This window comes from Conger conger, chromosome 18 (genome assembly GCF_963514075.1).
Source record: "Conger conger chromosome 18, fConCon1.1, whole genome shotgun sequence".
In the NCBI taxonomy this organism is placed as follows: Eukaryota; Metazoa; Chordata; class Actinopteri; order Anguilliformes; family Congridae; genus Conger; species Conger conger.
The window spans coordinates 12924787-12935475 of NC_083777.1; the positions used below are offsets into that span (position 1 = coordinate 12924787).

The following is a 10689-nucleotide window of genomic DNA, read 5'->3' on the forward strand; positions in this document are numbered from 1 at the left end:
TTCGGTCCGGTGGAGACGCGGATTGTCTCAGCCCCGCCTGCAAGCTGAAGAGCTGTTGCTCATTTGTTTCCCCAGTGAATTTATTTTACTTTATTGTGTTGGTTCGTTTTTTTTGCCTAGAACCCCCAAGTGGGAAGGGTAAAAATTCTTCATTACTTATTTTGGGTTGGTCTGGGCACTCTCCCTCTCCATGAGTCAAACAACGGTGTGAGACCCGGAAGTGCCACATCTCCCTGCCAGGCTAGGCCAGTTAAACAGCCTGTGACAGTTCCATAGAAACTCTGCATACCGTAATCATAACTTCACTACAACTGTGTTTTTACATTTACAAAGATGCGACCTTATCACTGAACAGTCACTAAATTTGCACACAGTTGTGCGTATATTGCTGTAATGGTATTTACCGATGGTATCTGCCCAATACTGAAACAATTTTTTACTCAGTTGCGGAATAACACGAGAACAGCTACTGTAATGACACAATAGAGCGGAATGGCATGGGGCCAGTCCTCAGCCTGTTTCCTAATGTACTGGAATTTGAGTGTATTACAGTGATTTGCTTCAGTTTTACCCTGCTGTGTCGTAAACCATTTCCCAGTAGCTCTAGATTTCAGCCATCCTTCTGCAGGCAGCCCACAGCCAGTCACTCAAGCTGCAACAGGGGAGAATAGCAGGAAGTTTAATAACACCCTGAAGGAATGTCAATTACCCGTGTAAGATTGATTGCTTCTCCCCCAATCCCCCGAGGGCTTTCTCACGTCTGCCACTCTCGTCCTCCAGCACAGTCTCTTAAGTCCTCTCATTGGCCGAGAAAATATAATGAGATGCTTAAAAAAAGTATTTATGCAAATTGACGTATTTGGGTTTTAAAAAAAATAAAGAATAGACTCTGTTGCTTCTGTCCTGACATTCTTAAATTCACCTAATGGGAACCCTAATGGAAGAGAGAATGTTTTATTATAACATTCTAGTTTTTATTACATATTACTTTACTCATTTATATTATACAGTATCGCCCGCAGTTGCTGTAAATAGGTTGCTGTGACCCCGTATAACGTAAATGTGATGGGTCCAAGAAAAGGAAAGATGAAGGGAAAAGATTAGGATAAAGGAAAATGTGTGCGACGGATTCATGTCAGCCCATATAAATAAAGGGATATTCTATTGTCGCCTAACCTGGGGAAAAACAATTTTCGGCAGAGCGCTCGTTTCATTACATAAATCCTGGGACAATGATGCCCGCCACGGCGGCGGGTATTGAAAATGAATGGCAGCGGATACCCACGTTCCTGACGGCGGTGCTTCGCCCAATCCCTGACCCACTCAATTAACTCCAGGTGCATCTCATCTGTTCCCCAGTCAATGCGGCCCGCTATTGAAAATGGCGTTTTTATATGCGCTCTCCTCCACCTTGCTTAGGGTTACAGATTGGTCGCCGTTCAATTTCTGGCATGTCGCTCTTAGAAATGCCCAGACTCCTCTGCTCCCGATCGGCTGGCAGATGAGACTTTCTCCGCTAAAGAGACCACCGTCCTTCAGCCGTGCCGGCTATCAGCGCTGTCAATCTGAGCCGCGAAAAGTAGCCGTGCTCAAGAAAAGCCGCTAATGTGTATACACTGTGAGTCCTGACTCATTTCCCTTCCTGAGATTGAGAGCAGGTGACTTGCGGCAGGGCTAAGTGGAGGGTCTTCGCCAACCTTATGAATTCTGTCCGTATGCCAAGCGTTGAGCAATATAATAGTTTTACATGCATTACCCAGGTAATATTGTACCTCCTATCTCACCTCGCTGATTTGATGACATGGCCGATATGTACAACACCGACAGCAATTTCGCTCACACAAAGAGGGGGGGGGGGGGGGGGGGGGGCGGGAGACATTTCATCAAAAGGAGGCCAGAACAAACCTCGATGCTTTAAAGATTAAGGCTAACATTCATCTGCAGGGGTTGGCCTTAAATGCCTTTGCATAAAGGGTTTTTTTTCTGAACTCTAGTCCTGGAGGGCTGCAGTGTCCACAGGCTTTCCTTTCAATCAGCACCCAGCTAAGGCCTTGAGAACAAGTGTGGGCTCTTTAGCCAATCAATGACTCTACATGAGTCACTGCTGAAATGCCCTGAGAGACCTGCAGGCACTGTGGCCCTCCAAGACTGGAGTGAAACCTGCAGGCACTGTGGCCCTCCAACACTGGAGTAAAACCTGCAGGCACTGTGGCCCTCCAAGACTGGAGTAAAACCTGCAGGCACTGTGGCCCTCCAAGACTAGAGTTAAACTGCAGGCACTGTGGCCCTATACAACTGGAGATAAACCTGCAGACACTGTGACCCTCCAAGACTGGAGTTAAACCTGAAGGCACTGTGGCCCTCCAAGACTGGAGTAAAACCTGCAGGCACTGTGGCACTCCATGAGTGGAGATAAACCTGCAGGCACTGTGGCCACCCAGAGCTGGAGTTAAACCTGCAGACAAAATAGCCCCCCAGAACTAGAGTTAAACCTGCAGGCTAAGGCTAGGTTATTTGGACAAAATATCATATCACAATAATTTTGGCAGGAATCAATCAGTTTCACTATTTTTATTTGGAACATGAACAATAAACAGTGTGAACTATGGCATAACATTCAAAAGTTGGATGGTAAACATTAAAAAACGTAATGTGCAATCTCTAAAGGTTCAAGCAAAAAAAAAAATCCAAGCCTGTAGGTTTGAAATTAATAGGCTGACCTCTTTTTCCCAGACATTCTCTCTTTTGGGACTGAAAACATCCATCCAGACAGAATTTCTAAATTCCTAAAAATGTCTGGTTAGATTTTGCTCATGCTATAGACCATGTATAAATGAACAAAATTGCTTAGTACCTGCCCCTGCCCCCATTTTTCAAAATCCAATATATGGTCACCCTACCTGAAATTATACTTCCATTAGTCATTATTGTTTAAACCGCATTGACAATTATCGAATGTATTTAAAGGATAAGGCAGGCTTGATTATTTATAGATTTCTCTGATTGTCAATATGAAGAAACAAAACCTACAATGCCTCTGTCTGGCTCTCAATACGGACATTCTCATACTCCATTTAGTGCTCAACCAGAAAGCCATTGAAATTGTGAGCTAAAGTTATTGAATACAGTTCAGACATATTCTCAGAAAACACAACCTATAATCACAAGAAACATGGCCTGTAGTTTCTGTTAAATTTACTTCAAAATGGACCAAACTGTTCAATTTGATGGGGAAATTGAACTACTTTCCACATATTGAAAAAGCAGTCACTGTCACTTCATAAAGTTGTTTCTGCATAAATTACAAATCCCAGCTTCATCGTAATGATGAATTACACTGACCTAAGCAAAGTCTGTCTTGTTTTCATAATCTTTTGGACAACAATGGAGTTCTATGATGACTAGGATATTGGCTATATCTCATGTAGGCAAGATGGACAGTTAGCTACTTGTTGTTGGTAAGATACATTCATTGTAGCATTCAGTCTTTTCACAGGATGTATGAGCATGAGAAATAAATAAAATAACACCGGTGTAAAATTAAGCGCTCTAACCTTCATATGGTGTATCAGCTTTTTGCCATTTTTTTCATCATACCTGATGTGATATACATCCAAACAAGATCACGTGAATCTCCAAGAAAGAAAATCTCCTGGGTGTTGATATGACATCCACACATCAGCAACTTCCATGTGAACAAATCACATGACCACAGAAAGGAAATGAAGATGATTATTAACATTATGAATAATTATAAATAATTGTTTATTATGGGTTAATTCCCAGCCCTACTTCCAGGTATTCTGGTAAATGGACTGCATTTATAACACGCTTTTATCCAAAGCACTTTAAAATTGATTCACCCACGCACATACACACACACAGTGACTGGCTACCATGCAAGGCACCAACCAATTCGTCGGGAGTTTGGGTGTCTTGCTTAGGGACACTTCGACACACCCAGGGCCAGAGATCAAACCAGCAACCTCCGACTGCCAGACGACCACTCATACCTCCTGAGCTGACGTTACCTATTCCTTAGAGTTATACTATACCAGGAGGAACTGTGACCCTCCAGGACTGGAGTTTAACCTGCAGACCCTGCTGGCCCCCAGGACTGGATTCTAACACCAGTGTTTTGTACCACTGTCCCTTAAGGCCACTGAAAAACCTTCTCTTTTTTGTTTGCACTGCACTGCGCCTTTCAGGGGTCAGGACTGGCTTCAAGGGCACACAGCCAGTACACTCACACCTCTAAATGCTAAATGTCATCCACTCCATCATCCTCACCAGCTGCCATTAATCTCAGATCACAATGAGGAAAGGTCCCGGCTGACAAGCCCTGACAGTTTCAACAGCCCGGGCTCCTGGTCGCTCCTATACAGTGCAATGCCATTTAGCTTTCTCTCAGAGAATCAGAACAGAACATGCCGGAAAAAAGCCCATTGCTTATCTGAACATTCATAATTCAACAGCAGGGTTAAGGAATTACCCTTTTCTTTTACAGGGAAGGCCCATTACTTAAATGTACATTATGTATATGTAAATGTCTTTTTTAGTAGGTGGTGCAGTAAGTTATAGTGTATTTTACAGTATGTATGGTGTGGGAAGCAGTGTTTATAAAAAAGGAAAAACAGTCACGCTTTACAAGGTTCACAAATTGGCATTAACTAATGTAGTTGTTAACATGAACTGAAGATTGACAAATACATTAATTAAGCATGAAATTAACTTTATTGCATTAATTCCATTTGTTATTGCATGTATTGTAGTTATTGCATTTGTTAACAATTGACGTATTTGTTACATGATAATTATACATGAGCAAACCATAGGATTAACTTATTAGTTAACCAGTAACAAATATGTTAATGATTTTTCTCATTCCTATATGATTTGGCAATAACTAATGTAACATTACATTACATTAATGGCATTTGGCAGACGCTCTTATCCAGAGCGACGTACAGTTGATTAGACTAAATAGGAGACAATCCTCCCCTGGAGCAATGCAGGGTTAAGGGCCTTGCTCAAGGGCCCAACGGCTGTGCGGATCTTACTGTGGCTACCACAATACCACCAGGCATGAATTAATGATGTACAAATTAATTAATAGAGCTGTACAAATCAACATCACAGTAGTAGTTAGTTAACAACTATATTAGTTAATGCCAATTCATGGAACCTTATTATAAAGTGTTAGCGGAAAAGGTTATTCTAGTCCTGCATATCAGTTGGCTTGGCTACATCTTTCATCCTTGTGCCTGTTGAGTTTATGAAATTGTTGCATACTGTCCATGAATGCCTGCTGTGGAAGATGAATATGTGATTAAATAAACAGAACTCATGGACAGGCAAAACTTTTGGAAACAAATTGTGTTATCTCAATTACTGGCATAGAGAGAGGAGTTGATTTACTGCAAGTACTTCACTCCAACTGCATATGTCTCTAACAAACCACTCAAGTTTCTCTTCATAGCCTTATGCTTTGCTTAGTATGCATTTATACATTTTTGGAGAGCATTAAAGCACCATATAATTTTATTAAAATGCAACTAATGTCATTGTTTTTTGCATAAAGGAAAATGATTTTGGAACATACAGAGAATTGCTACTATATATCCATCCATCCATTATCTGAACCCGCTTATCCTAATCAGGGTTGCAGGGGGCTGGAGCCTATCCCAGCATACATTGGGCGAAAGGCAGGAATACACCCTGGACAGGTCGCCAGTCCATCGCAGAGCACACACACCATTCACTCACACACTCATACCTACGGGCAATTTAGACTCTCCAATCAGCCTAACCTGCATGTCTTTGGACTGTGGGAGGAAACCAGAGTACTCGGAGGAAACCCACGCAGACACGGGGAGAACATGCAAACTCTGCACAGAGAGGCCCCGGCCGACGGGGATTCGAACCCAGGACCTCCTTGCTGTGAGGCGGCAGTGCTACCCACTGCACCATCCGTGCCGCCCTGCTACTATATATAATACTGATAAATCATATTACAGATTTTTTTTAAACATGGCATATATTTTCAGAAAATTGAGGTTTTGGAATATACATTTCAGCTTGCGTGCACTTCCACAAGTACCCAAACCTGGCATAGACTCTAACAACCTACTGCTCTCCTGGGATGTTGACTTCTGGCTGTCCTTAATGCAACGACTATTGAATACATTAAAACAGACCCTGCCTTGTCTTTTGTGTAAATTGTACTTTAATCAGTCGTGTTTGCTAATCCATGCATTGAACCAGAATCAAAAGCAATTTAAAATTAGTCAGATTTGAAGAGACTGAGACTGCGGGAGTCGTGAGTGTATTAATTATGCATAAGCTGATGAAGTATAAATCAAGTTGTTGCCTGGCACATACAGTGCATATGTGCAGGCCGTGACTATTAAAAAGTGGTGGGGCAAGGCTTTTAAGGTATGATGAGCCATTGGCCTGCCCTTGCTGGGTTTCTGTACAGTACATCAATACTCAAACTGAATGCCGTCCCATTCAAATTGAATGCTCGCAGCAGGGGACTATTGTTAGATCGGCTGTGGAATTCAGAAGGTGATTTCTTAATCTTGTTCCTTGTAAAAGTGCCGAGTAAGGTAAGGATTCAAGACGACGCTGTCTTAGTGAGTAGGACTAATAGCCTGCTCTTACGTATTGTGTTCTCGGGAGGAAACTTGGGGTTCTGTAATAAACTACATCATCGCCCCTAAATTAACGAGCTACAACAACACTGACACTGAACGTTAGCCAAACACTATAGAGCAGTTTGCTGTCTCATGCTTACTATTCATGAGGGCTATTTATTATTTGGCATGCTCCCTCATGATGAATTAAAAAAAGAAACAGCTTTTTTAATCCACATTAATCAATCCCTATCTGTTTGTCCATATACAGTGCCGTTCCTTTTCATGGCTAAGTGGAGTGGAGGTGAGGACAGAACGATGTTTAGCACGTATGATAAATTCTTAGCTAGCAAGCACCATCTGCTATAATGCATTCTGTGCAGATGGCTTTGCGGTATAATCTCACAGCAAATGTAAGCAAGTTTGATCGTCCTAAGCACCTGCATTATCACAACAAAACTGAAATAAACAGTAAGCAAAAAAGTTGGGCATAACCACTGTTGCTTATTTATTTATTATGTAAGTAGTGCTATAAAGCATTTGATCATCGCTGCTTCTCAGGCTCATATAAAATTGCATTTGCTTTTATTTGCTGCAGTTCTGATGCACATTAGACTGTGGGTATGCAAATGAAGGTAATGTAAATAGTGATTGTACAGAATAACAGCATAATGCATATTAATGATGTGTTACAATAGTTATAATAAGTCATGTTGAACCCTACTTGCATGGAATTCTTTATCATAAAGAGTATAATGAAGTCATAAATACAGTAAAATCCAGTCTTTATTCTTATGAATACACATTACCATAAGAATGGGGTGAGCTTTCTTACATCGACAGCCAGATAGATTTCTCTGTATCATCAAGTTCATCTTCATGCTTTGATATATTTCAAAATAATTTGCCATTCCTAGTATCTACAGAAGTGTCCGTCAGCGAAAGCAGTGGAGGGCTTACACTGCGGCATCCATGCATGTCATGAAGCACCAAGAAGGAACAGAAAGAAAGGCTGCAACGGCCATAGTACAGTATGACTGCGTGTCGTATGACATGCTTATCACCCAAGGGACTCTTATGTCTGCTAAATGAACCTACTGCCGTACATACTAAAATCAGCACTCCGCAAAACAGCGTTCTGCCCGAGTCTGACAGGAGAAGGAAGTACATGCCAACATCACTGTTTGAGTTCCAGCAGACTATTCACCCAAGTCCCTACTGTCCCCACAAATATTCATTTACATTTCATTGCTATATGCTTTATGATGCAAATCTGATGTTGGATAATACATCAATGTATTAATCACTTAGTTAATGAAATTATGACCAGAAGTAATGTCCGCATGATTAAAAAACAAGCAAAGATTATTTCCCATTTGTCACTTGTCTTTTCCCAGGAAACATCTCGGATTACAACACCTCAAGGCATGATTTTAAATCTCTGCTGCTTATTCGAAATCAATGGCTGCTTCACTTTACTACATTTATTTAAGTTGTGTTTAAAAGATTATTGTTGAGAATACTTCATTTCTCAGAAAATGTGAAAATGAGCTTTGTCTGTGTTTTCACAGGGTTCACTGCGACTGAGGAGAAAGGGAAAAGCACGAGTTTTTTTTATCATTAATCACCTTTTTTTCACACCATTAGCACTTATGTGAAGCATTGCAGCATTATGATGTTTCAGTGGATTTCAGACGAGAGAAGATGAGTCTTTTACAAAGAGGGCTGCATCAATTCTATTTAAATCACTCCCAGAAAAAAACCAGAGGCTAGAAAAGGACCGTTTTATTTATTTCATTTCAATTTTTTTAGTTCCAAAGCAGCAGTGGAATCAATTACTGCTGCTTTTGTCTGATTTAGTAAGCACCTGTAGTGCACTTTTCACAGTAAGAGGTGTGATATTCAGTTTAGCATTACTGTCCCGGCTGACTGGAGAGCACAGCGACCTGGACATGGTATTTTACAATGGTACTTGGAACACATTTACACGGTACCTATTGAAGGCGGCCGTCACAGAAACGGCAAATGGTGTTTTGTGCTTCACATTCTCCGAGTGTAAGATTGCAATTTCTCACAGAGCGGAGAAAATGAAACACCCCAAAGGTCCAGTCTGAGAGAAACCATTAGATGCTGAGAACCTCAGGGGTCAGGTGAATACAGAGATAAAATGTATGTGTTCACAGTGATAGTGATGTCGGTTAGAGCTCTACAGGTAACGCTGAAATGTGAGTACAATAATCCTTGTTTTTATATATGCTGTGAAATATTCTTTGAGTTGGTACACATTATACAGTAGATAAGGGATAGACAAAAGATGCAGACAACACACAGATAACTTACTCAAGGCTCATTCTAAGTCTCTCTCTCTCTCTCTCTCTCTCTCTCTCTCTCTCTCTCTCTCTCTCTCTCTCTGTGACAGTGACCCACTAGATTGTTCCTGTCTATTTGTGACATTGAACCCGTGTTTCTCTCAGCACGTGGGACACTCAGGAGGAGATGAGGTCATTCAGACTGCTGTATTTGCAGCACAGCAGTTCAAGCTCCTTACCTGTTGTCCTGAAACATCATTAATGGAACCGTCCGAATCAGATAATGGACGAACTGCGGCAGAACTGGAAGGCAAAAGTATGCCTACGCCCAATTCTCCAACTACACGACAATGAATTATTAATGAGAGCACCACTCGTTCTAAACTCAGTGTGTGCCACAGAGTCCGGTCGTAGACAGTAATAACAAAGCGTACTCTGTCCATTGCACTTGAATAGCCTAATGGAAAAAACTTGAAATATATTTTAAAATATTAATATTGGTATTGCACAACGTTTTGTACATGCGAGACATGCGTTCAGAAATCTGTGTTGCATTCATGGGTACGTTTTCACTTACGCTGCTATTTTGCCCAGACCAGTGCACCATGGCTTGGTTGTGCGCAGAATCCCCCGTCAAAGCGAAGGTGGAACTGGTCAATTTCAACTCGTCCTGTCTTGAATTGGCTGTGCGTCTTTCATCGTTGTTGCCCCTAAATGCAGACCGAGTGAATCTGCGTCCGGCTAACGAGGCGCTGCGCTCTCGTCGGCTACCCGAAGTCTGGGAAGCCCCGATTTGCTTTAAAGTGGGCTTAGTTTCTTTTCTAAGTTTCCGACTGCTTCTTTGACTACATGAGCTGTTATCATGAATCGTTTCCTCTGGAACGACTGGGGTGATAACTGTCTTTGCGGTTAAGCCACCTTTTTTATTTTTGAGATTTGAGATTTTTGAAAGTTCCTCTTCGCGTATCGGCACTTCTATTGCGCTAGACTGCCCTCGGCTGAAGGTTTGTTTTAAATGCCCAGAATTCAGTTTCCGAGATAAATGATGACTTGTATCCCCTTGATTTTGGTCTGAAACACAATCGAGGGACTGTGATGCACAGTCTAGGCGGTGAGTCCCGTCAGTTTCAGGATAATTTCCAGCTGCCCCGTTCCCATGTCTGATAAGTTCCTCTCCGGATCCTGTTGCAGATTCGCCCGTATCCATTTTATAAGCCCCTACTAATTCCCGAGGAAGCGGTTTAGCCACCGCGGGCTGGCATGATCTGCAAGTTATCTCTGAATTTGCACCACGAAGGACAGAAGCAGAGATCAGAACCCAGAGCCAAAGTGCAGCGTTCCAGAAGGGACGAATGCCGAATCCGTTCCCCATTGCCGTTAGCGTAGAAATACACAGCCTTAATTAATATAAAATATTTTTCCGCGTTTTTCCAGGTTTGTTATGAAATATGCCGTTGTCTGACTCCTTGTAAGTTACCCTGTTATCCAAAAGTGATTTTCTGTGAAGCGATTCAAGTTGAAGCATTTGATCAGTTGAGGCACCACCAGGGGGAGGAGCTCGGTCGAATCTCGAGGAAAGATAGAGAGATTTCTTGGGCCTTTGTATTTAAAAAAAAAAAACACCGAATTAATATTTTATCAGCCTGTCTCTTAACTTGAGCTGCAGTTGCCGTAGGTACAGATCCATTTTTCTCTTTCCCTCTGAAGTGTGATCTTGCATTTATGTCGATGGTGTTTACAGTCGA

General features: G+C 41.8%; 1 protein-coding gene across 1 annotated transcript in view; it reads right to left on the minus strand.

Annotated features, from left to right (window-relative positions):
* LOC133118033 (VPS10 domain-containing receptor SorCS1-like) overlaps positions 1-9590 on the minus strand; it is a 125030-nt gene extending 115440 nt beyond the window's left edge. The window contains exon 1 of the mRNA XM_061227643.1: positions 9522-9590. Within this exon, the coding sequence (XP_061083627.1) occupies positions 9522-9551 (30 nt within the window). The 5' untranslated portion in view covers positions 9552-9590. The remainder of the gene's footprint in view (positions 1-9521) is intronic.
* Between the last annotated feature and the right edge of the window lie 1099 nt (positions 9591-10689).